At 47.6% G+C, this 26,707-nt stretch overlaps 1 protein-coding gene across 2 annotated transcripts in view; it reads right to left on the bottom strand.

The window, feature by feature from the left end:
* HTR2C (5-hydroxytryptamine receptor 2C) overlaps positions 1 to 26,707 on the bottom strand; it is a 3,940,131-nt gene that overhangs the window by 790,342 nt on the left and 3,123,082 nt on the right. For both annotated transcript variants that reach the window (XM_069206051.1, XM_069206060.1), the window contains one exon: positions 3,343 to 3,988. In XM_069206051.1, coding sequence (XP_069062152.1) covers positions 3,343 to 3,727 — 385 coding nt within the window. In that variant the 5' untranslated portion in view covers positions 3,728 to 3,988. The remainder of the gene's footprint in view (positions 1 to 3,342; positions 3,989 to 26,707) is intronic.

Genomic DNA, 26,707 nt, shown 5'->3' on the forward strand with positions numbered 1-26,707 from the left:
ACACAGGGAATAGATAGCAGATACATAGTTATGACAAAATCAAAGGAAGCATTAGATGTTGTTTATTTGCTCTCCGTGCATGTTTTTGTTGTTGCTGCGTTGCTTCTCTGAATCTTAGCAAATAGTGTCAGCAAAGGACTAATCCATATCCCCTGGCTGAATCCCGCTACGGCCGGTGACACTCCCCTGGAGCAAAGTGGTCAAATCTGAACTTCAAAGAACTGCATCACTTTGGAATTTAGAAAGAGAGTTCCTGATGCCCGGGTCACGTCAGAAAGTAGTTATAACATGTGCTTCCTCTACGTAGAAGGAACCTCCCAGTTATAGTGGAACCCTTCTCAAATGAGACCTGGAGTGTTAGGGATTTCCTTTGCCCCTTTGGAGCTGCCTGGCTTTGAATGGAGTTTGAGGAAAGCTGGAAAGAAGTAAGGTGTGGCCATTTTTCTTGGTTTTAGTAGAAAAGACTCTGAAAGAGCTACTAAAGTTACAAAAATATTTGCTGAAACTAAAAGTAAGTCACACTACGGTAAATGTTAAGCAGGATACTTCAGGTTTTATTAGCTTAGGCAGTGCTGCTGACCATGCAGTGAGTTCACAATTTAAAAGGTGACGCATGGATTCTCTTAAGGAGATAGCTGCATAGAGCAGAAGATAAGACGCCTTTTGGAAGAGTACCTTTCTGCCCGATAATGATTGTGGACAGAAATTCTATCCTGAATCTCTGAGTCTGGAAAGCTGCTCCAAGGAATAAGTGAGGCAGTCTGTTGATTAATCAGAGACATTAGGAAATATGCAATTTGTACTTTTTTCTGGCATGTATTCCTAGTCTGCAAAGGTTGATGGCTGCAGATCACGTATTTAATTTATTTTCCTATTTGTGGCTCGTTTTTGGTTGTTTGAACATTAAAGTGCTCACTACTGCAGGAGGGAATCCAGCAAGGTTACCTCTGCCTCCTTGGGTGGGCATGGACAGGCACAACAGGCTAGACTGCACAGGAGCACAACTCTGTTCTTTGCTAAAGTGACACACTGACTCTGTCCCTTGCTGTCTTCATGCTTCCCATGCTTCATTGATCAGTATGGGTAATACAGGGGAGATCTATGTAATTTGACATGTGGAATCCCCACTGACACAGTTACACTCATACCAGGCATAGGGGTTTCCTGGCAAGGATAGTATCAATTTCTTACCCTTTGCTAGAGAACGGTTTACACATTAAGCTTCACAGTGCCAACATCTATAATTTGAAGCCTTCTATTCCTGGTAGCTGTTTTCTGGGCCCAACATTCTGGAAAATGCTGCATAAGAGTTGTTTAGACTTGTGCAGATTTCATATATGGGGTTTTAAATGTCTTCCTCATGGTGGTGCACGTCTGCTATCAAGAGTGCTAAATTAAAGTCTCCAGGCCTGTGATGTTTCATAATGATTAAAACAGATTTCTCCACAGCTACAAAAGTCCTTATGGATCTGAATTCCTGTCCCCAGATCTGGGTGGTCTCCTGGTCTATGTGGAACAGCACCCAATGTCCCTCAAGGTAAACTATACATTCTGTCTTCACTCGCCAGATTGCAGTTCTCCTCGCCACCTTAAAGGCCAACTGTGTGCCCCACAAAAGTTTCAAATATCTCTTACCAGGGCACTCTCAGCCACGAGTAGTCCACAGAAGTCCAAGATTTCTATATGCTTTTAGAGTCTCCAAAGACGTTTGCAGACATGGACGTCATTTAGGGGTCGCCAGGGGTCGCAGTTGCGACCCTTGGTTTGCCCTTTACGACCCCTGGCACTGGTTTTACGACCCCTGGCATCAGGAGTGGCAAATTCAGTGTCAGGAACAGTGTGGCAGCTCGTCCTTATGGACGCTAGCTGGGGCTTGAATCTTTATTTGTTGTCAATTATTTATAACACTAACAGTGAATAATAACATATTTTTCACTATTAGTGTAATAAAAATGGAATACAATTAGCTGGAATATACCCTTCCATGGTAGCTGATGTAAGTAAAAAATGCTTTTAAATGTTCGCCCTCTGCATGCTTGCGGGTGAGTGTGTTTAGGTGTGTGAGAGTGTGTATGTATTATAAATATGTGTGCCCTGACGTCGGTTTTCAAATATGTGCTGAAGAAGTGGGAAAAACAAAAGTTGATCTTATAAAGGGATGTTTAGGATTTGAAATGAATGGCCCTTCTTGCTAAGGGATTAGCTACCACTGATGCAGCAGGTGCAGTGGTGCCGGGACCCAATGACAATTCTATTTTGCTACCCCAACACCAGTCAAAAGGGACATTTTCCTTGTTTGCACCAAAGCCGAGGGCATCCTTGCTACAGTACTGATTCTTGCACACTATTTGGGCTTATTGTCGACAATCCACCAACTATTAATATAAATTACAGGTACTCTAAATTTGAAAAAAATATTTTCAATTCAAACTCATTACTTTAGGGACCAGGTTACTAGTGAACATCGGTAATGCTCTAATTCCTCTCTAAGATTTTGTATTGATATACGTTTCTGCTTGATTGTGAATATGATTTTCGCAAATGTCCATTCCATGGCACCAAGAGAGAAATATATATATATATATATACACATATATATATATATGTATATATATATATATATATATATATATATATATATATATATAAATAACACCACATATAGAAAAAAGAAATAACATTTCTGTATTTGGTTCTTCCTCCCACCGTTATAGTGCAGACTTCAGATGCAACATTTTTTAACCTATTGAATAGGCCATCGTAAAACCAATCCTAGAAGGATTCAATTTTCTTGAATGCAATTTTCACCTGCTGCACCTAAATTCTAAATCACAATCTTCTGCTCCGCAGAGAGGCAATCAGGCGCTGCACTATCCACAGATGAGGCTCAAAATATCCCAGCATCATTTTTCCTCAACGCCGTACAATGCATTCTAGGTTCAAAATAATTCTGCACTCAATTTTCCCAGCTCTGGGGTCACTGTGCTACTGTGCTGCTCCAGTGTACTTGAAACTCTACCAGCCAAAGCATTCTATTTCCTGTTTTACACAAGTAGAAATCGGAGAACAATGCAGTTATGGCTCCTCATTAGCATGCAGGGGAGACAGTCTGCAATGCAGAAAGGTCCATCCGAGCAGGAAAATAATGCTTTCTGCGAGGTTCGTTGTGGCTGGTGATTTTTTTTTATGCAGCCATTTAACCCTACTTCAGTGACCTAAGATAAATCATTGTGAAGACCGGATCAATAATATCTAAAGCTCATGTTACGTATTTTATTGCTAAATATACAAGGAAAAACAACCAAGGAAAACATCCAAACACAGACGTTCACTGCTACTCACCATACAGAATAGTAACAAGTGAGACTGGCATGACGAGAATCCCCACCAGCATATCTGCCACTGCCAGGGACATCAGGAAGTAGTTGGTGGCATTCTGAAGTTTTTTCTCCAGGGACACTGCCATTATTACCAGTATGTTTCCTCCAATTGTCAGAACAATAATAGCCAAAATAAGGAGGGCCGGCCAGTTTTTATCCCCCATGGACAGGCGGGCGACTTCTTCCACTTCTGAAGCATTTAGCGGGTCAGTGGTTGGTACGCTCTGGTTCAGAGTCAGGTTGTTCTTGATATGCCAAGCCATCAGACCACTGTGCAAACTAAAGTCCAGAGAGACAGACACCGTGGTCAAGCTAATCACCATCCCAGGGCCACTCAGGGTGCTCATCCTGGAAATCTGCTGCACCTCTCTTTATTTTTGCATGGGTGATCCACTTAGCAGCCCATCAAAGTTCACAAGAAGCAGCAGCAGACTTTTGTGACTCCACGACAGGAGAAAGGCTTGATTTTCCATAGTGGTTTAGATTTTAACAATGCCACAGTGAAGTTATTCAAATTATCTTCTAGAAATATACAGGATGATGCATTATTTGGAAACCAAGAAGATTTAATTATATGTATCGTCCAGTTTATTTTCATGACCAGCGTTCTGCAAAAAAGTAAAGATGAGAATACATCAGCTCCATCTGTATAACATTTCATTCTCCACATACACTATGCCCATTCATATAGAAACACATATATATTTTTTTCCCTGAAAATAACAAAGGTTACAGGGATGTTGTAGTTAGGTTGACATTTTAGCTATACCAAAACCATAGAAATTCAGCAGTTATAGTTATACTTATGTTAAGAAAGTATAAACTTGCAGCTCAGCGTTACTTTCTGGCATGAGTTATAGTTTCTTCTGATAGGTATAACTATAACTGCTGAATTTCTATGGTTTTGTGTAAGTAAAATGTGAACCAACTATAATTTCCCTGTAACTTTCAGTTTTTCAGTTAATTACTCTGTCTTTTTAACATAAAGTAATATATAACTACTGCAAGTTAATACAACCACCGCCGCACACGGCCTTCGGACATGCCCGGGCGGGGTTGGCTGCAGGGCCTGCTCCCAACCCTCCAACATGCACCCAATTCCACACTGCGCAAGGCCTTCAGCCGTGCATAGCGGAGGTCTGAATATATATATATATATATATATATATATCAAGCATCATATGGGAATATGGCACGCCTCTAATTATGTTGCAGCAAAACCATTTCTGTGTAAACTGGCTGGATAAAGGCTGGCTCACACTAATTGTTCTGTGAAATATTTGGAGATGAAAAATAGAAACTTGTGTTTTTCCTGGTAGTTGCAGTATTTGCAACAAACAGCATTTGGCTCCCTTATTCTTTATTGCCTGCGCTAATTTTATTTGCACTTTTTCTTCGCACGACTGAAAGCTAGAGGTGTACACTGGTCTGCATGTTTTTTAAGTAAAGCTGAGAACAGTACATTGTGTAAAAGAACACAGAACGTAATAATGTCCTTTTCCTTATGTATGTGTTTTGTAAACTGAGGTGTACACTGGGCATATAGGAATATTGAATCCCGAATATCGACACGAAAGAATATTGTTACAGTAATATTGAGGGACATTTTAAAAGTACGTTCCTATACATTTTCTATGCCTAATGCCACGCATGCGTATCTTGGTAATAAATATATATATGTTAAAGGCACGTAGACGTGGTGTTAAGAATAGTATACCTTATCTCCCTCTGTGCACTTACCTATTGCTATGTGTCCCTCGACATTGTGTAAGGATATTCTGTCCCGCCGATATTCGGGATTCAATATGGCAGATAGGGAACTCAGAGAGAATATTTTAGCATTTGTAAAGACTCTTTCACTTCATAGAAACCCTGGACAGAAAACCGTCCTGACTTATTTTTCTGTCTTATTGCTGAAAGATGGCTGTGTGCGGTTTCTAGAAATCACATTAAGAATTGGTTGCTTGACAACTGGATGTATTTGTTAATTTTGCCTCGATAAAACAATTGTTCCTCAGTAAGTGTTCAGTCTTCGCTTCCAGAGAAAGTAACAGGCATTTGTGAATATGTTGTGTTTCCTGTGTTTTCTAAGAAGCCGTGTAATAAGTGAAGAAAGCTTTAGACGTCGCGTTTAATAGGAGAACGTTAGGACGAGAAAATCTACAAAATAAATATCTGAGACACAACGGGGGTCATTCTGACCCTGGCGGTAAAATCCGCCAGGGCCAACGACCGCGGGAGCACCGCCAACAGGCTGGCGGTGCTCCCTTGGCCATTCTGACTGCGGTGGTACAGCCGCGGTCAGAAACGGAAAACCGGCGGTGTACCGCCGGTTCTCCGCTGCCCTGGGGAATCCTCCATGGCGGCGCAGCTTGCTGCGCCGCCATGGGGATTACGACCCCCATACCGCCATCCTGTTCCTGGCGGTTTTGGCCGCCAGGCAGAGGATGGCGGTATGGGGTGTCGTGGGGCCCCTGGGGGCCCCTGCAGTGCCCATGCCAATGGCATGGGCACTGCAGGGGCCCCCGTAACAGGGCCCCACCAAGATTTTCAGTGTCTGCCATGCAGACACTGAAAATCGCGACAGGTGCTACTGCACCCGTCGCACCCCTTCCACTCCGCCGACTCCATTCGGAGCCGGCATCCTCATGGAAGGGTGTTTCCCACTGGGCTGGCGGGCGGCCTTCTGGCGGTCGCCCGCCAGCCCAGCGGGAAACCCAGAATAACCGCGGCGGTCTTTTGACCACGCAGCGGTATTCTGGCGGTCCCAGCCAGGCCGGCGGCTTCCGCCTCCGACCGGGGTCAGAATGACCCCCAACATCTGCTTATCACAAAACAGACAACCAAAAAAGATACACTTACATCACGTCCTAAATGTGAATATTGACAGATCCACTACAGTCAGTCTTTCTCCCATCAGCCTCCCTCACCCTTGCAGTCTCATGGGTAACACTGACTTGTGAACTTCTGCGCGCTGGCATGTCTTTACTGTAAGATATATTAATAAATGAAGTTTAACACGCTGCAGTACTGGATTGCCTGAGGCCGTGACTGGTAGTCTACTGCTAATCACCAATGTCAGGCTTTTTCCCCAGTGTTAGCATTCCCGGGCACAGCCAAGCACCTGCAACCCTCACAGACCAGGAACATCATACACATTCCCCAAAGGAAACCAGGACTCTCATGGCAGATGCGGAGGAACAGCCGCAGCCTGTACCAAAAGATGTGGTGTGAACACGGCCAGGTTTAAAGGGGAGCAACTGGTGCAGCTGCACTGGGCGCTGACCAGGAGGGGGGCGCTGACCTCAGGAGCGATGCTGTGTTTAGCAATAACTTACAATTTAAAAGCACCTGAAGCAGACTTCCAATGCGTGTTCTGTTGCCAGGCAACGATACAAATCTCAAGATAACTCCTGTGATTAATAATGTTTTGTCCAGTGGCAGTTTTGACTCACCATAAAGTAGTGCAGAAGGTTAATATGCCTGCTGCAAAAAACAGATCTCTACTTTATGTGGATAGGTGGGTGGATTAGAAAAGCTAAAAACAAATGAAATGTATGTGCGAGAAGGGTTGTTGAGGGATGAGGGGCTCTTTTGCCGGGTGGTAGTGCTGAAATCTGAGGAGGAGGTCATGGGGGGGCACCAAAAAAGATTCTCTCACAGGGCGCCACCAGTGCTAAAGTCGGCCCTTGGTGTGAACGTTAAGTTGTGGTCGGCCCTTGGTGTGAACGTTAAGTCGCGGCGCAGTACAACACAGATATCAAAGTTACAAAAAAGATGTTAATGTTCGGCCACTATTGTGTCCTTTTGTTAAGCCACACCACATTAATAATATCTCAAAATATTTGAAAACAAGCGAGTAAAACACATTTCAATGCTTTTCAGTTTTGGTTCCCTTTCTGTGTAATATAACCCCCGTACACACTCAGATCACTCTCACACCACCTGAAATACAAAAAACAATCAAAACCATGCAATTTGCAGATCACTACCTGTTGGACTTTTTGCCTTACGGAGGGTCATCCCCAGTCTTTTTGCCTCCTTCCTCCTGGTTTTTCTGACCTCTCGCTGTTGGCTCTAGGATTCTGAGCACTTTATCACTGCTGACCATTGCTAAAGTGCAGGTGCTCTCCCATCTAAAGTTGGTATGATTGGCTTATACCTAATTGGCATATTTAATTTACCTATAAGTCCCTTATACAGTGGTATCTCTATACCCAGGGCCTGTAAATGAAATACTACTAGTGGGCCTGCAGCGCTGCTTACGCCACCCACTGAAGTAGACTTTCAAACCTGTCTCAGGCCTGCTAGCGCAGGGCCTGTGTGCGCAGTTTTCTGCCATAGAGACCTGGCATCTAAATTTACTTGCCAGGCCCAGAACTCCCCTTTTACTACATGTGAGTCACCCCTAAGGTATGCCGTAGCTAGCCCTATGGGCAGGGTGCCATGTATGTAGAAAGGCAGGACATGTGCCATATTGCATGGCCTGTCCTAGTAGTGACAAACAGCCTAACTTGGTGTCTCACTGCTGTGAGTGCTGCCTTCTCATAGGATTGCATTAGAAATGCCCTGCCTTATGTGTAAGGGTATTGTCTGATTTATGAGGGGTAGCGTAGGCGTGTTTGGTATGGTTGTGATGGTGATAATAAATGCTGCTTACTGGTGTGGGTGTATTTTTTATTACTATCACAGAAATGGCACTTCCAGAAAGTGCGCATTGATCTGTGCTTATGACTCTGGTGTTTTGCAGCTTGACTCCAATCCACGTCTGGGCAGAGTGACAGTTGGGGCTTTGTGCATACTTTTCAGACATCCTGTACACAGGGAGGGTGGAGGTGTCACAGAGGTGCATCTGCATACTGAATAGTCTTCCTGGGCTGAGAGAAGGGGGAGGCGGGGCACACCTGCATTTGTAAAGACTGTGCCCTGGCCTCACACAATAGGGTCGTTAACCCCCCACTGATGTTTGGAGCCTGTGCTGAAAGAAGAGATGGGGCACTCCCAGAACCAGTTGTAACTGACTGGAACCTCCTCCCCCTACCATTGTAAAACACTGTAAGAACAGACTATAAGTACAGGGGAATTTTCCCCACAATTTGGAGACTCTTGGAATCATCTTGGAACTGGACACCAAAGGCTGAAAGGACTCACCAGGAACCGCCATGGAGTGCTGCTGCTGTGCTGACTTGTGACCTGCTTGGTCACTATAAAGGACTTGCCACCTGCTTGCATCCCCTGTGCTGGCCTGTTGCTGGGCCGCTCCACTTGTGGGCCTTGTTCTCTGACTCTTGTCCCCCCAGAGGCATGGTGCTGTGGCCCCTGATCCCTGCGACGATCTTCAAGCACAAAGAGTGCCTCCCCAGGTGTCTGACCAGGGCTGTGGAAAGCGCTACCTCTGGAGCATTGTTAGCGCTTGAAAAGTGCTCTTTCAGATTGTGGCCCGAAATTCACAGCATGACCCGAGCTTAATTTAATGCCCAAGCGCTTTGAAAAGTGCATCGCTGTGCCTGGAATCACTGCCGCAGCCCGGGGAGGTTGTATACCCAAAGCGCAAGTGAAGTGCGCTTCTCAGTGCCCCCAGGGGCACGAAGGAAATCCTGTTGTTTTAGACCAGAGGAAGCATGCTCCTATTGGTGCCCCCAGGGCAAGGATCGCTCCGTAGAGTACCCCTGGGGCACCAGAAGGCCCTGATTCGGGCCTGGATCTCATCTGAGGCAGGAAGGAGAGGAGGACACCTCTCCTTGGCCTGCCGAGCCCAGGAGGGTCTTTGTCGGACCGCGGGCATGGGGGCAGTTTCGCCAGAGGCCCTCCCGCGCCGCAGTTCCCTTATTGGCCCCTTGTGGGCCAGTGACAGTTCTGTGGTTCCCCCCGCCTTGGAGGGCCAGTGCAGACCCGGGGGGACCCCTAGAGGTCGCGGGCTCCAGGAGGGGCCCGTCACCAATTGGAGGGGGTACATGTAACCCCTCTCCCCCCTACACTACCTTGAGGATTTTGGCCCCCCCATGTGAGGGCTGGTTGTGGCCCGGTGGGCCCCCAGTGATCGTGGGCCCCTGGAGGCGCCCGTCAATAGCACAGAGGAGGTGCATGCGGCCCTCCTCTGCCTCAGAGTAGCAGAGGCCCCCATGTGGCGCAGAGGAGCCTTCATCATCAAACCAGGTACTCTTTACAAAGGACAATATATATCATAGGTTCTTTCTACAGACTTTGTTGATGCATATATTGCCTACCTGTTTTTGATGCCTATATGTATGTAAATATTCCTATTAAGGGCATACCATACTAATATGTTTCTATGACTTGCTGTATGTTTTTTAATGTTCCTACTATGGGCATTTATGATATTCTAATGACAAGTGCTTTGGTGTAATACCGTGTTTCCTGACTACTGCTTATGTTGCAGAATACTGAGTAACCTGTGTGTTATATGTGACTACTGCTAGTTTGCAGAGTAACTAATGTGTAGCATTCTGACAACTGCTAAGGCAGCAGGATACTACTGATATGTGATGTTTAGTCTAATAATTGCATTGTGTACAATACAGTATATTTTCATTTAACCTGTTGTTGTATTTCCTTTGTGGTGGGGCTAGTGCATCATGCGTGTTGTGTGTGTTTTGCAAATGCTTTACACATTGCCTCTGGGATAGGCCTGACTGCTCGTGCCAAGCTACCAAGGGGGTGAGCAGGGATTATCTTGGACGTGTAACTCCCTTGCCCTGACTAGAGTGGGTGGGTTCTGCCTGGCTGAGGTGAAGACCCTAGCCAACCAGAAACCCCATTTCTAACACAAGCCCATATACAATTCACTAAGTATAAGTACTTCAGTCACACAAGTTACCATGTATGCTGCTGCTGACTATGTGCTGCTATGCCTCCTGCTTCGGCGCATGCATAGATGTGTACATGAGCCAAGCCCATATGCCTTTTCTATGAGTCCTCTAAGAGATGTACTGGTAGCAGGTGTGTCCATGCACATATGATATGTTTTCCTTTCTGTGATGCAATAATAGTGATTATGGATAACACTGGTAAGTTGTCAGTGCCACATATCTCCATAGCCATATTCTAGTACTCAATAGTGTTATAAATATATCAGCATCTCATGCTGCAATGGTGTCTTTTGTATTCCATCACAAAACCATGAACGCCCATAGATTTTGAGGTATACGAGGGAAAAAAATTGATAACAGGCATTCAGCCATTATAGGTAGTGTTAGAAATGGGGTTTCTGGTTGGCTAGGGTATGCACCTCAGCCAGGCAGAATTTACCCACTCTAGTCAGGACAAGGGAATTACACGTCCAAGATAACCCCTGCTCACCCCCTTGGTAGCTTGGCACGAGCAGTCAGGCTTAACCCAGAGGCAATGTGTATAGCGTTTGCACAACACACACAACACACGTGACGCAATATCCCCACCACAAAGGAAACAACACCAGATTATATGAAAATATACTGTATTGTACACAAGGCAATTATCAGACCAAACATCACATATCAGTACTATCCTGCTACCTTAGCAGTTGTCAGAACGTTACACATTAGTTACTCTGCAACCTAGCAGTAGTAACACATAACACACAGGTTACTCAGTATTCTGCAACATAAGCAGTAGTCAGGAAAACACGTTATTACATCACAGCACTTGTCATAAGAATATCATAAAATGCCCATAGTAGGAACATTAGAAAACATATGGCAAGTTTGAAAAACATATTAGCAAGCATGTCCATAAAAGGAACATTTGCATACACATATGTAAAAACATCAAACGCAGGTAGGTAATGTATGAATCAAACAAAAGTCTGTAGAAAGAACTTTGGATTGCAACTATATTGGTCCTTTAAACAGTACCTGGTTGGATGAAGGCACCTCCAGTGCCTAGAAGGCGAACAATGGGGCCCCCGGCGCTCCTATGCGCAAAACGGGGGCCTCCCTTATACTTTGGGGTCAGAAGAGGGCGACATGCACCTCCTCTCTTTTATAGACAGGCCCCTCCGGGGACTGTGATTACTGGGGGCCCCCCAGGGCCTCAACCGGCCCTCACAAGGGGGGCCAAAGCCAGCAAGAACAACTTAGGGCAGGAGGGGGGCACCACGCACCCCCTCCGGTTTAATGACAGGCCCCTCCCGGGACCCGCGATCTCTGGGGCCCCCCCGGGCCTCCACTGGCCCCTCCACCAAGGGGGGGGGCACAATAATGTCCATTTTACCTAACAGCAGAAAAGGAGTGTCCTGCTCCTAACGCAGAGGCCAGGGGGAAGGGGGCACTCCCTGCGCCTTCCCCTGGTCCTGCCGTGAAGCCACAAGAAGATCTGACCCCTACTGGGGCCCGAGCAGACACTCGCCTGCACCCGATGCGGTGCGCGAGTGTTCTTCCAGCTTCCCGGGCCGCTGCGGTGATCTTATTTAAATGGGCACAATGCAGCAAGGAGCCTACGAGCTCCCAAGGCTCCATAAGCGCGCTGCAATCAGCGCTATGGCAGCCGCAACCACGGAGAAGCACCCCTCGTGAAGAAATGGATGCAGGGGTCAGGGGCCACAGCACCCTGCCCCTGGGGAGTAGAATCTTAAGACAAGGTCCTCAGGTGGAGGGCCCAGCTACAGGCCAGCACAAGGGAAAGTATGCACAAAGTTCCAACTGTCACTCTGCCCAGACCTGGATTGGAATCAAGCTGCAAAACACCAGAGTCATAAGCACAGAGAAATGTGCACTTTCTAGAAGTGGCATTTCGGTCATAGTAATAAAAAATACACCTACACCAGTAAGCAGCATTTATTATCACCATCACAACCATACCAAACATGCCTACGTTACCCCTCATAAATCAGACAATACCCCTTACACATAAGGCAGGGCATTTCTAATGCAATCCTATGAGAAGGCAGCACTCACAGCAGTGAGACAGCAAGTTAGGCTGTTTGTCACTACCAGGACAGGCCACGCAACATGGCACCCTGCCCATAGGGCTAGCTAGGGCGTACCTTAGGGGTGACTTACATGTAGTAAAAGGGGAGTTCTGGGCTTGGCAAGTAAAAGTAGATGCCATGTCCCTGTGGCAGAAAACTGCGCACACAGGCCCTGCGCTAGCAGGCCCAGCAGTATTTAATTTACAGGCCCTGGGTAAAGAGGTACCACTGTACAAGGGACTTATAGGTAAATTAATTATGCCAATTAGGTATAAGCCAATCATACCAACTTTAGATGGGAGAGCACCTGCACTTTAGCACTGATCACCAGTGATAAAGTGCTCAGAGTCCTAGCGCCAACAGCGACAGGTCAGAAAAAATAGGAGGCAAGAGGCAAAAAGACTGGGGATGACCCTGCATAAAGAAAAAAGTCCAACAGCTTGTTTTATATTTTTGATGCCAGAGGCCAAAGATTCCTTTATAACCCTAAAAGGCGCATCAAGATGTACTTGGTAGTAAGGGTCAGGACACACAGAGCACCTTTTAAAAATTAACTGAATCAGTGACCCAACTCAAGGTAAGAGAACAATTGCACTGGTAGCAAGATAATTACCCTCATAATAATTGACTACAATATTTAGCAACTTGTGCGAAGAGACTACATGTTTTAAGGCTCACTGTTCAACATATTGGCTGGAGGCACTTTATCAGCGATATGGGTTCAGACTCAGGCAGTCATGTGATATATGCTGCACAGTCTCCGCATGTCTGTATGCAGGGATAGAATCAGAGTACATGGGACATACTAAAGCTCAGTTTGGACCCTGTTTACCCTCAGAGGACATATAGTCTCAGCCTGTGTGGGATGTATGGGCATACTTTCACCCTGAAAGACATGCACTTCCTTCAAATTATGCCAGTGGTAGAAAATAATCTCACTAACGTTCCTCATGGGTATGGTGTGCTACAGTGGTTTGCTTTATTGGTCAGAGGGACATTGTTAGAAATTGGGTCTTTGGTTGGCAGTCAGGTTGCCCCCTGTCCAAGCAAGGACCCTCACTCTAGTCAGAGTAAAAGAGAATCACCCTCAGCTAACCCCGCTCACCCCTTTGGTAGCTTGGCACGAGCAGCAGGCTTAACTTCAGAGTGCTAGGTGTAACTTATTTGTACAAACACATACAGTAAGTTAATGAAAACACAACAAAATGACACAACACAGGTTCAGAAAAATAGAAAATATTTATCTAAACAAAACAAGACCAAAACGACAAAAATCCACAATACAGAAGTCAAGTTGTCAATACAAAACCAAAAACAGTCTTCATGTAATTTTAAACACAACGCTAACGCTTTTACCATGGAAATGTACCTGGGTGTGTCAAAAATAACCCTGCACAGACGAGTGTGCGTCAGAAAGGGCTTGCGATGCATCAATATCACTCACGAGCGAGACCGTGCGTCGTTTCTCCTTTCGTCGAGTCAGCGTGCGTCATTTCTTCTCTCCACAGGAAAGCGATGCGTCAATTTGAACCGCATCCTCGGGTCCAGGTATGCCTTGCGTCGTATTTACACGGCCAGCGATGTTTGCGTCGGAAACCCTGCCGCACAATGATCCTCAAACCATGCAGCGCGGGTTGTGATCTCACCGGTCTCTGTCAGCGATTCTGCGTGTCGTTTCTCCAGCCACGGGTGTCGATCTTCCGGTTGTGTTGCAGGCGAGCGTCGATTTTCAGCTGCAAAGCTGGTGGCGCGTCGATTTTTCAGCCGCAGATCGGAGTCGCATCGATCTTTCCCCGCACAGAGTTCGATGCATGGATTTCAGACTCTTGGGCAGCCACCTTCTCCTTTCAGGGTCCCAGGAACTGGATGGGCACAACTTGGCAGAGTAGGAGTCTCAGCAGAGACTCCAGTTGCTGGGAGAGAGAAGTCTTTGCTGTCCCTGAGACTTCAAACAACAGGAGGCAAGCTCTAAATCAAGCCCTTGGAGAGTTCTTCACAAGAAGGAAGGCACACAAAGACCAGTCTTTGTCCTCTTGCACAGGCAGAAGCAGCAACTGCAGGGCAGCTCTTCAGCTCTTCTCCAGGCAGAGGTTCCTCTTGGTTTCTAGAAGTGTTCTAAAGTCTGCGGTTTTGGGTGCCCTTTTTATACCCATTTTGCCCTTTGAAGTATGCTTACTTCAAAGAAAATACTCTCTTGTTTGTGAAATCCTGCCTTGCCCAGGCCAGGCCCCAGACACACACCAGGGGGTTGGAGACTACATTGTATGAGGGCAGGGACAGCCCTTTCAGGTTTCAGTGACCACTCCTCCCCTCCCTCCTAGCACAGATGGCTCATCAGGATATGCAGCCTACAACCCAGCTCCCTTTGTGTCACTGTCTAGAGAGAGGTGCAAACAGCCCAACTGTCAAACTGACCCAGACAGGGAATCCACAAACAGGCAGAGTCACAGAAATGGTTTAAGCAAGAAAATACTCACTTTCTAAAAGTGGCATTTTCAAACACACAATCTTAAAATCAACTTTACTAAAAGATGTATTTTTAAATTGTGAGTTCAGAGACGCCAAACTCCAAATGTCTATCCACTCCCAAAGGGAATCTACATTTTAATGATATTTAAAGGTAGCCCCCATGTTAACCTATGAGAGGGACAGACCTTGCAACAGTGAAAAACGAACTTAGCAGTATTTCACTGTCAGGACATATAAAACACAAATATATATGTCGTACCTTAACCATACACTGCACCCTGCCCATGGGGCTACCTAGGGCCTACCTTAGGGGTGTCTTACATGTAAGAAAAGGGAAGGTTTAGGCCTGGCAAGTGGGTACACTTGCCAAGCCAAATTTACAGTTTAAAACTGCACACACAGACATTGCAGTGACAGGTCTGAGACATGATTACAGAGCTACTAATGTGGGTGGCACAACCAGTGCTGCAGGTCCACTAGTAGCATTTGATTTACAGGCCCTGGGCACCTCTAGTGCACTGTACTAGGGATGTACTAGTAAATCAAATATGCCAATGATGGATGAACCAATTACATACACATTTTGTATAGGAGCACTTGCACTTTAGCACTGGTTAGCAGTGGTAAAGTGCCCAGAGTATCGAAAACAGCAAAAACATAGTCCAGCACATATCAACAACCTGGGAAACAGAGGCAAAAAGTTAAGGGAGACCACGCCAAGGATGAAAAGTCTAGCAGACATGCATCCTATATTCTCCTGTTAGAAATTGGGTCTTTGGTTGGCAGTCAGGTTACCCCCCTGTCCAAGCAAGGACCCTCTCTCTAGTCAGGGTAAGTCACATACAATCCAAATGATCATTGGTAACTGGGCACTGAGCAGTCAGGCTTAGCTTAGAAGGCAATGTGTAAAGTATTTGTGCAATAAATCATGCAATACCACAGTATGAACACTACAAAAATACATCACACAGGTTTAGAAAAATATAGAATATTTATCTGAGTAGAATACGGTCAAAACGATCAAGGTTTGATAAGTACAAGTTGAAATATCACTTTTGTATTGATAAATAGTGTTTAGTTCTTAAAAAGCTATAAGGGTCTCTTGCAAACACAAGGTATCTGGTTTGCGTCCGAATTATTTGCATGGGACCGCAGAGATGCGTGGAAAAGGGGGAGGTGTGCGTCGATTTCTCCAGGTGCACACAGATGATGCGTCAATACTTTTTCACGTAACAAAGGCTTTGCGGATTTTCTCACTTCAGGGCAGGCTGTCTGTCGATTCCGGCAGGCTGTGCGTTGATTTTCTTTTTGGCCCTGAGACTTCAGAAAACAGGAAGCAAACTCAATCCAAGTCCTTGGAGAGGACTTTTCAGCAGACCCAGAGGGCAGCAAGGCAGCAGGGCAACAGCAAGGCAGCAGTCCTTTTCAGCAAAGCAGTCAGGTGAGTCCTTTTGGCAGCCAGGCAGCTTCTCTTATCAGTGGTCCTTTCCCAGTAGGTATCTTGTCAAGAAGTGTCTGAGTTGGTAGGGTCAGGGACCCAGTTTAAATGAAATTCCCAAATGTGCCTTTGAAGTGGGAGAGAATTCAAAGAGTGGCTTAAAAGTGCACAAGGTCCCCTTTCAGTTCCATCCTGTCTGCCAGGTTCCCACTAGGGGTTTTGGCAGTCCATTGTGTGAGGGCAGGCCACTGTCCGTTCAAATAGAAGTGTCAGGCCCTCCACCCTCCCTCCCAGGAAGACCCATTCAGCATACAGATGTGTGCCTGTGTGACTGAGCATCCTGTGTTTGGAGCTGTCTGAGTGAAATGCACAAGTGAGATGACAATTAAACTAGCCAGATGTGGATTGTAAGGCACAAAAGGATTTAAGTGCAGAGAAATGCCCACTTTCTAAAAGTGTCATTTCGAAAATAGTAATATTAAATCCAACTTCACCACACAGCAGGATTTTGTATTACCACTCTGGCCATACTAAATATGACCCTGTTACGTCTTTCAGATCAGAATCTACCACTCAAACAGTATATGAGGGTAGCCCTAATGTTAGTCTATGAATGAGCAGGCCTCACAGCAGTGTCAAATGAATTTAGGAGTTTTATACTACTAGGACATATAAACCACACAGGTATATGTTCTGCCTTTTATCTACATAGCACCCTACCCTGTGGGTTACCTATGGCCTAACCTAGGGGTGACTTATATGTAGAAAAAGGGGAGTTTAAGGCTTGGCAAGTACTTTTAAATGCTGTTGGAAAATGGGTTATTGGTAGGGCAGGTAGGTACCTACACCTAGCAACAAGCCACTAACCTCCACATAGGTACAGTTAGGTCTCAGTAAATTAATCCCAGCTCAACCCTTGGTAGCTTGGCAACGAGCGTCAAGGCTTAACTTAGGAGACAAAGTGTAAAGCATTCAAATATCACAAAACAGTAATTAAATAAAACACAGGAAACAGTTTAAAAATCCAAAACCAATTAAAAAAAATAGTTTATATTTTTATCTTTAAAATGACACAAAAACGATTAAAATCGGTTCAGGGGAACCGGAGATATGAATTTTTAAAGAATTATTACTTTTCTAGAGCTTAGAAACAAAAAGCGCCAATCGGGTCATCTGGTTGCACCTCGACCGGGGCAAAGTCAAACTTTCAGGCCGACTGCGATGGAGCCCTGCTTGGCTACAGGTCGCGGGAGGCCTCGGTTAAAAAGTTACCTTCTGACTTAGGCCCTCATTCTGACCCTGGCGGTTCTCTACCGCCAGGGCCAACGGGGGCGGGAGCACCGCCGACAGGCCGGCGGTGCTCCCTTGGTCATTCTGACCGCGGCGCTTTGGCCGCGGTCAGAACGGGAAAACCGGCGGTCTCCCGCCGGTTTTCCACTGCCCCTTAGAATCCTCCAAGGCGGCGCAGCTCGCTGCGCCGCCGAGGGGATTCTGACCCCCCCTACCGCCATCCTGTTCATGGCGGGAAAGCCGCCATGAACAGGATGGCGGTAGGGGGGGTCGCGGGGCCCCTGGGGGCCCCTGCCATGCCCATGCCCATGGCATGGGCACGGCAGGGGCCCCCTAACAGGGCCCAACTAGGCTTTTCAGTGTCTGCGATGCAGACACTGAAAAGCGCGACGGGTGCTGCTGCACCCGTCGCACGCCTTCCACTCCGCCGGCTCGATTCCGAGCCGGCTTCCTTGTGGAAGGCGCTTTCCCGCTGGGCTGGCGGGCGATCTGAATCAGATCGCCCGCCGGCCCAGCGGGAAAGTCAGAATACCCCTCGCGGTCTATTGACCGCGGGGCGGTATTCAGGCGGCTTCCGACGGGCGGGCGGCAACCGCCGCCCGCCTAGGTCGGAATGACCACCTTAGTCTTTATTTTGAAGTTTTTCTTCACCGGGACGAACCTGCGAGTTGAATCCGACCTCCTGGAGCCCTTGTCCGGATACGCGATGTGGGTTTCCTCGGTGGAGACTTTTACCTTCGGACTTAGTCGTTTTTTCGAGATGAAAATCCTTCGACCGGGGTAAACCTGGATCTTGATCCGACGTCCATGGAGCCCTTCTCGGATACGATGGCTGGGAGGTCCCGGTCAACTTTTTACGTTCAGACTTAGGCGGTCATTCTGACCCTGGCGGTCAAAGACCGCCAGGGCGGAGGACCGCGGGAGCACCGCCGACAGGCCGGCGGTGCTCCAATGGGGATTCCGACCGCGGCGGTAAAGGCGCGGTCGGACCGGCACCACTGGCGGGCTCCCGCCAGTGTACCGCCGCCCCATTGAATCCTCCAAGGCGGCGCAGCTTGCTGCGCCGCCGAGGGGATTCCGACCCCCCCTACCGCCATCCAGATCCCGGCGGTCCGACCGCCGGGATCCGGATGGCGGTAGGGGGGGTCGCGGGGCCCCTGGGGGCCCCTGCAGTGCCCATGCCACTGGCATGGGCATTGCAGGGGCCCCCGTAAGAGGGCCCCTAAATGTATTTCACTGTCTGCTGCGCAGACAGTGAAATACGCGACGGGTGCAACTGCACCCGTCGCACAGCTTCCACTCCGCCGGCTCGATTCCGAGCCGGCTTCATCGTGGAAGCCTCTTTCCCGCTGGGCTGGCGGGCCGTCTGAAGGCGACCGCCCGCCAGCCCAGCGGGAAAGTCAGAATTACCGCCGCGGTCTTTCGACCGCGGAACGGTAACCTGACGGCGGGACTTTGGCGGGCGGCCTCCGCCGCCCGCCAAGGTCAGAATGAGGGCCTTAGTCTCTTTTTTGGATGTTTTTCTTTACCGGGATGAACCACGAAGTCAGGCCGGGTCGCGGTTGAGGCAAGCCGGCTAGAATTTCCGCGGCGGGTCGGTCCCTCTCTGGAGCTTTTTTCCAAAAATTCTCAAATCTTTTCCAAACTTCTGGGGCTTCACCCAGATGTTCTTTTAAGGTTCTTTTGGAGTCCACAGCTCACCCCAAGGGTCCAGAAGTTCTGTGATGGTCCTTGGGGGGTGCGGACTTCAACTCCCAGAATGCACCTGGCGCAAACTCCTTTTTGGCCACTGGACAGTGGTCAGCTGGTCGCTTTCTTCAGGAGTTGGTGCAGGGGACTCTGGTTTAGCAATTTTTCACCTGTAGAAAACAGGGAGTCCCTCCTTGAACCAGTTGAAGCCAGGCAAAGTCCTTCTTGTGGTGAAGCCCAAGTGTGCAGCTGGTGCAGTCCTTCTGAGTGCAGGTTCCAGGTGCAGGCCAGGGGTCCAGCAGGGCAGTCCTTCTTCTTCTTTAGTTCCTTTCTTGTTGAATTCTGGAGGGGATCTGAGGCGTGGGTGCAGGTCTGCCAGTTTTATCCTTGCTCCTGGGTGAAAAGCAGGGGGGCCCTGGTTCTCCAATCAGGGACAGGGTCGTCCCCCTGTGATGACCACTTCCTGGGAAGTGTGGCAAAAATCCATCCCAGAAGGCAACAGTCTCTAAAAATCCAACATGGATGAATCTGATTTTTGGAGGTTACATCTGGCTGAGCCCACCCACTGGTGTGGCTAAAAATCATAAACACACCCCTCTCCTGCTCGCTCCTAATCTAATCAAGGGGGCACCTAATTGTCTGGGGTTGCAGGATGTGGGGGTGTTGCTGGGTGCTCCAGATGTCCTTCTCTGCCTTTGAAGACCAGTTTGGCAGCCCTCCCCCTTCCTGCCTCACCATCTGCTGAGGGGAGATTCTCTCCCCCAAGCACATTCCTTTGTGTGAAGCCTGGCCACTTCACACCTCATCAAGGCAGCCTGGCAGAAGCTGCTGCAGGCTGGCCAATCAGAGCACAGCAGCAAAAACAATGCAGAGCTGAAATTGGCAACTTTTTAGGTAAAGTCTAAACTTTTTACCTGAACTAGTTATATTAAATCCAACAACTGGAAGTTGTAGGATTTATTACAACAATTAATTTGATACCAAATTATTGGTATGCAACATTTAAGGAGACTTTAAAATTTAAAATAAAGTCTGCCCATTCTAGCCTATGAAGGCCATTTCAATGAGGGAAAAACTAATTTGGCTGTTTTTACCTCACCAGGGCTTATAAATCTATTTTTACAAAGTCCCTGCTTATAGTTACATGGCGCCCAGCCCTAGGGGCACATAGGGCACACCTTAGGGGTGACTTATATGTAAAAATAAGGTAGTTTAAGACTTTGGAAGTACCTTTAATTCCAAAGTCGAATTTGCATATAACTTTAATTTAAAAGCAGCCAGCAAGGCAGGCTTGCTTTTAAAATGACACTGGGCACCTCAGCAATGCACCTAGGTGTGCACCACCTATGCTGTGGTCCCTAAACCTACATGCCCTACCATATACTAGGGACTTATAGGTAGGTTAACTTAGCCAATTATAATTAGCCTAATTTGCATATCCATTTTACACAGAGCACAGGCCCTGGGACTGGTTAGCAGTACCCAGGGCACCATCAGAGTCAGGAAAACACCAGCATAAAGTGGAAAATGGGGGCAAAAAGTTAGGGGGCCTCTGCAATCAGCCCTGTTTTCCCACACAACCCCCCCCCAGCCCACACGCCCAGGAGACTCAGCCCAACCCTGGGAGAGTCTTCCTGGCTTGTTAGGCGAGGAAGACAGTGAAGAAAACTGGCTGTCCCTTTGCAGGGCCTACTCTGCCTTACATCCTCCTGTCAGGGTCACTCCCTCTGGGTAGTGAAGCCAACCCAACAGTAAAAGGACCCAATTCAAACTGAAACTTCCCTCTAGGGGGGTCTTCCTCCTCTCTCTCTGCCAACTTGGGTAGTGAGGTGCCCACCTCCCCTACTCCAAACTTTGCTAGGGCAACACCTAGCTTACCCAAAGAGGTCACCCAACACTTGAGCAACCCCACCATGACCAATAGGGTCAGGGGGCCTACTTTGCTATTGGCCCTGGGGTCTGCCTCCCAGGCCAAGTACAGTGCTGCCAGGAAGGCTAGCACCCAGCAGAGGCTACTGACAGCTGTCAGTACCCAGAACCACACCCTAAGCTCTCCACTGACAGGTGGCTGAGCTGCTTTTGGGGCAATTGTGAGGTCCTGGCACCCCTCTTGCTGTCTAGAGTGGGGGGCTACCACTTCCTGTGGCAGACACCCTCCTTGCACTCTCCCTTCTGTCAGTGCAGGGGCAACACCTTGCATCTGGACAGCTGCCTGACTACTCAGGACTTCCTTGGGGTCAGGGGAGGCCTCACCAGTGCCAACTCTGGGCTCCCCCCCTACTGGGGCAGAAGGCCTTTGGCTCCCTGGAACTCTCTTTAAGAGTGGCTTACCCTTCCTTTTCTTCTTTCCTTTTCTTGGGGACCCCTGTCTCCTAACTGTAGGGACTGACTCCCCAGGACTTTGGGTTGGGGGGGCGCCCTGGGCGACCACCCCATCTGTGACCAGACTCACCTCTGGGAGGTCATTGCCCAGGATACAATCTAGGGGAAGGTCAGCACTGACTACCACCCTAATCCAGTCAAGGATACCCTCCCTCTCTAGGGGCACTATGGCTACAGGTTTGGAGGTGACCTCCCCTGTAGCTATCCTGACTTTCTTTGTCTTTCCTGGGACATACATGTCTGGGGTCACTAACCGGTCACTCACTATAGTGTGACTGGCACAGGTGTCTCTCAGGCCAGTGGTAGGGATCCCATTGACTTGAATGTGTTGGAAGTGCCTACTCCCACCCTCAGGGATCACCAGCTTACCATCTGGTCCTGTCTCCCAGCTCAATGCTAGAAGGACTTCATCATCTGAGGAATCCTCCTCTATGGCTACACTGGACAGCCCAGTGCTAACCACCTTCTTTGGACAGGCTGCATCTCCTCTGAAGTGACCTGTCTGCTGACAGTCAAAGCAAGCCCTACTGTCCAAGAGCTTTTTTAACCCTGGGTCTAATTGTCTCTGCTGGTCAGAGTGGGAGTGGGATTTACTCTCCTCCTTCTTAGGGTTCTGGGGTACAGAGGGAGTCTCTGTGGTGGGCTTACCACCTCCCTCCTTAGGTTTTTGGGGACCTGTCCCCCCCTTCTTGGAGTCTCCCCCCTGGGACTTGACAACCACCCTGGTTCTCAACCACTCATCAGCTGCCTCCCCTAGCTCTCTAGGGTTGGTCTGCTTAGAGTTCACTAGATGCTGGCATAACCTTTCTTGGATACAATTGGTCAAGATGTGCTCTCTCATGATCAGATTGTATAACCCCTCATAAGTATCTACTTTGTTACCAATAATCCAGCCCTCTAGTGCCTTTAGTGAAATGTCCACGAAGTCAACCCAAGACTGGGTACTGACCTTCTGGGTGTCCCTGAACTTCATTCTATATTGCTCTGGGGTCAGACCAAACTTCTTGGCTAAGCACCTCTTCATACTAGGGTATGAATCTGCCTCCTCCCCCCTTAAGGTCAGAAGCCTATCCCTCCCTGAGTTGGGGACCAACTCCCACAAAAGGGAACCCCAGTATTGAGGCCTAACCCTTCTCATTTGGAGTGCCCTCTCAAAGGCCCCTAGCCACTTATCTATGTCATCCCCCTCTACATAAGCAGGAACTACCCCCTTGGGTAATCTGGGGCAAACTCCCCCACCCATGGACACCTCAGCTTCTTTATCGCTGCTTCCATCTCTTTTTTCTTTGTATGCCCACTTTTGCTTTTCTAGGGCCAGCTTCTCTGCTTCCAAAGCTATGTATGCTAGCTGGGCCTCCAGCTCTCTTTCTCTGATGGATGGGTTCTCTCCTCCTGAAAGGACCCCCTTCCCACCACTAGCTTTGGATCTGCCCCTAGTGACTGTGTTTACTGAGGACCGTTCTTCCTCATCCTCACTTGGGCTCAGATGCCTTCCCTCCCCTGAGTGGTTAGAGCTTGCATCCTCCCTTCTTTCTCCCTCCTCTGGAGCTTCTTCTGACTCTACGTCTTGGGCCTCAGCCCATGCTGTCAGGGATGTGATCAGGATTTGCTTCCTGAGATCAGTGGTTGCAGGCAACCCTCTTTCAATACACAACCCCCTAAGCTGGACTACTGTCAGTGTGGGTAGGCTAGCCAGATCAAGCTCCATGGTTCCCTAGTTTTGTGTCAACAAAAACTTTTTGCAAAAATTGGAAACAAGAATTTAGAAAAATTACAAAAATTCAATAATTGAAATTAATCCAAATTAAAAATTAAAAACAATTTTTGCACTAGGACAATTTAAAGGATTTTTAATTTGTTTTACCTAAAACTGTAACGTGATATTGAACACAAGTACAGGATCCCGTCGCTGCTTCCAATTATGTTGGAAAATGGGTTATTGGTAGGGCAGGTAGGTACCTACAGCTAGCAACAAGCCACTAACCTCCACATAGGTACAGTTAGGTCTCAGTAAATTAATCCCTGCTCAACCCTTGGTAGCTTGGCAATGAGCGTCAAGGCTTAACTTAGGAGACAAAGTGTAAAGCATTCAAATATCACAAAACAGTAATTAAATAAAACACAGGAAACAGTTTAAAAATCCAAAACCAATTTATAAAAATAGTTTATATTTTTATCTTTAAAATGACACAAAAACGATTAAAATCGGTTCAGGGGAACCGGAGATATGAATTTTTAAAGAATTATTACTTTTCTAGCGCTTAGAAACAAAAAGCGCCAATCGGGTCATCTGGTTGCACCTCGACCGGGGCAAAGTCAAACTTTCAGGCCGACCGCGATGGAGCCCTGCTCGGCTACAGGTCGCGGGAGGCCTCGGTTAAAAAGTTACCTTCTGACTTAGTCTTTATTTTGAAGTTTTTCTTCACTGGGACGAACCTGCCAGTTGAATCCGACCTCCTGGAGCCCTTGTCCGGATACGCGATGTGGGTTTCCTCGGTGGAGACTTTTACCTTCGGACTTAGTCGTTTTTTCGAGATGAAAATCCTTCGACCGGGGTAAACCTGGATCTTGATCCGACATCCATGGAGCCCTTCTCGGATACGATGGCTGGGAGGTCCCGGTCAACTTTTTACGTTCGGACTTAGTCTCTTTTTTGGATGTTTTTCTTTACCGGGACGAACCACGAAGTCAGGCCGGGTCACGGTTGAGGCAAGCCGGCTAGAATTTCCGCGGCGGGTCGGTCCCTCTCTGGAGCTTTTTTCCAAAAATTCTCAAATCTTTTCCAAACTTCTGGGGCTTCACCCAGATGTTCTTTTAAGGTTCTTTTGGGGTCCACAGTTCACCCCAAGGGTCCAGAAGTTCTGTGATGGTCCTTGGGGGGTGCGGACTTCAACTCCCAGAATGCACCTGGCGCAAACTCCTTTTTGGCCACTGGACAGTGGTCAGCTGGTCGCTTTCTTCAGGAGTTGGTGCAGGGGACTCTGGTTTAGCAATTTTTCACCTGTAGCAAACAGGGAGTCCCTCCTTGAACCAGTTGAAGCCAGGCAAAGTCCTTCTTGTGGTGAAGCCCAAGTGTGCAGCTGGTGCAGTCCTTCTGAGTGCAGGTTCCAGGTGCAGGCCAGGGGTCCAGCAGGGCAGTCCTTCTTCTTCTTTAGTTCCTTTCTTGTTGAATTCTGGAGGGGATCTGAGGCGTGGGTGCAGGTCTGCCAGTTTTATCCTTGCTCCTGGGTGAAAAGCAGGGGGGCCCTGGTTCTCCAATCAGGGACAGGGTCGTCCCCCTGTGATGACCACTTCCTGGGAAGTGTGGCAAAAATCCATCCCAGAAGGCAACAGTCTCTAAAAATCCAACATGGATGAATCTGATTTTTGGAGGTTACATCTGGCTGAGCCCACCCACTGGTGTGGCTAAAAATCATAAACACACCCCTCTCCTGCTCGCTCCTAATCTAATCAAGGGGGCACCTAATTGTCTGGGGTTGCAGGATGTGGGGGTGTTGCTGGGTGCTCCAGATGTCCTTCTCTGCCTTTGAAGACCAGTTTGGCAGCCCTCCCCCTTCCTGCCTCACCATCTGCTGAGGGGAGATTCTCTCCCCCAAGCACATTCCTTTGTGTGAAGCCTGGCCACTTCACACCTCATCAAGGCAGCCTGGCAGAAGCTGCTGCAGGCTGGCCAATCAGAGCACAGCAGCAAAAACAATGCAGAGCTGAAATTGGCAACTTTTTAGGTAAAGTCTAAACTTTTTACCTGAACTAGTTATATTAAATCCAACAACTGGAAGTTGTAGGATTTATTACAACAATTAATTTGATACCAAATTCTTGGTATGCAACATTTAAGGAGACTTTAAAATTTAAAATAAAGTCTGCCCATTCTAGCCTATGAAGGCCATTTACTTCAATGAGGGAAAAACGAATTTGGCTGTTTTTACCTCACCAGGGCTTATAAATCTATTTTTATAAAGTCCCTGCTTATAGTTACATGGCACCCAGCCCTAGGGGCACATAGGGCACACCTTAGGGGTGACTTATATGTAAAAATAAGGTAGTTTAAGACTTTGGAAGTACCTTTAATTCCAAAGTCGAATTTGCATATAACTTTAATTTAAAAGCAGCCAGCAAGGCAGGCTTGCTTTTAAAATGACACTGGGCACCTCAGCAATGCACCTAGGTGTGCACCACCTATGCTGTGGTCCCTAAACCTACATGCCCTACCATATACTAGGGACTTATAGGTAGGTTAACTTAGCCAATTATAATTAGCCTAATTTGCATATCCATTTTACACAGAGCACAGGCCCTGGGACTGGTTAGCAGTACCCAGGGCACCATCAGAGTCAGGAAAACACCAGCATAAAGTGGAAAATGGGGGCAAAAAGTTAGGGGGCCTCTGCAATCAGCCCTGTTTTCCCACAAATGCCAAGTCTAAGTAGCTATGGCAGGCCTGAGGCATGGTTAAGGGATTACTTATGTGGGTGGCACAACCAGTGCTGCAGGCCCACTAGTAGCAGTTAATCTACAGGCCCTGGGCACATGTAGTGCACTTTACTGGGAACTTGCAAGAAAATTAAATAAGCCAATTTGGTATGAGGCAATGTCACCATGTTTTAAGGGAGAGAGCATTTTAGCACTGGTTAGCAGTGATAAAGTGTGCAGAGTCCTAAAACCAGCAAAAACAGTGTCAAAAAAGTGGAGGGAAGCAGGCAAAAAGTTAGGGGTGACCACCCTGAGGCTGTCAGGTCTAACACTGCCTGATTCAGAGTTGCATGTTTAAGAACACAGGTGCTAAATGTATTATGAGTGTTGTTGTTTTGGTTCACCCAAGTGTACTCATGGACTAAAGTAAAAATGTAGGTATCCCTTTGAGTAAACACAGCATGTCCCTAAGGCCATCAAGACATGTAACCAGTTTAAGTAAATAAACCCCTGAAAATTGAACAGTTACATATTTCAAAATATAGGAAGAATCTTACAATGGGGAGGTGGCACTATCCAATGGAAAAACCGCCAGGTAAATCTACTGGCATTTTGGTGCTATCAGTCGATTGACGGCATGGTGTTGCAATCGTATTCAGTAAGACTCCTCATGCCTGCACAAACCCACTTCCATTTGCACCCAGTGCTTGAATTGGCCCATTTAACACCTCCTTATCT

Source organism: Pleurodeles waltl, chromosome 2_1, assembly GCF_031143425.1.
Source record: "Pleurodeles waltl isolate 20211129_DDA chromosome 2_1, aPleWal1.hap1.20221129, whole genome shotgun sequence".
Taxonomy (NCBI): domain Eukaryota; kingdom Metazoa; phylum Chordata; class Amphibia; order Caudata; family Salamandridae; genus Pleurodeles; species Pleurodeles waltl.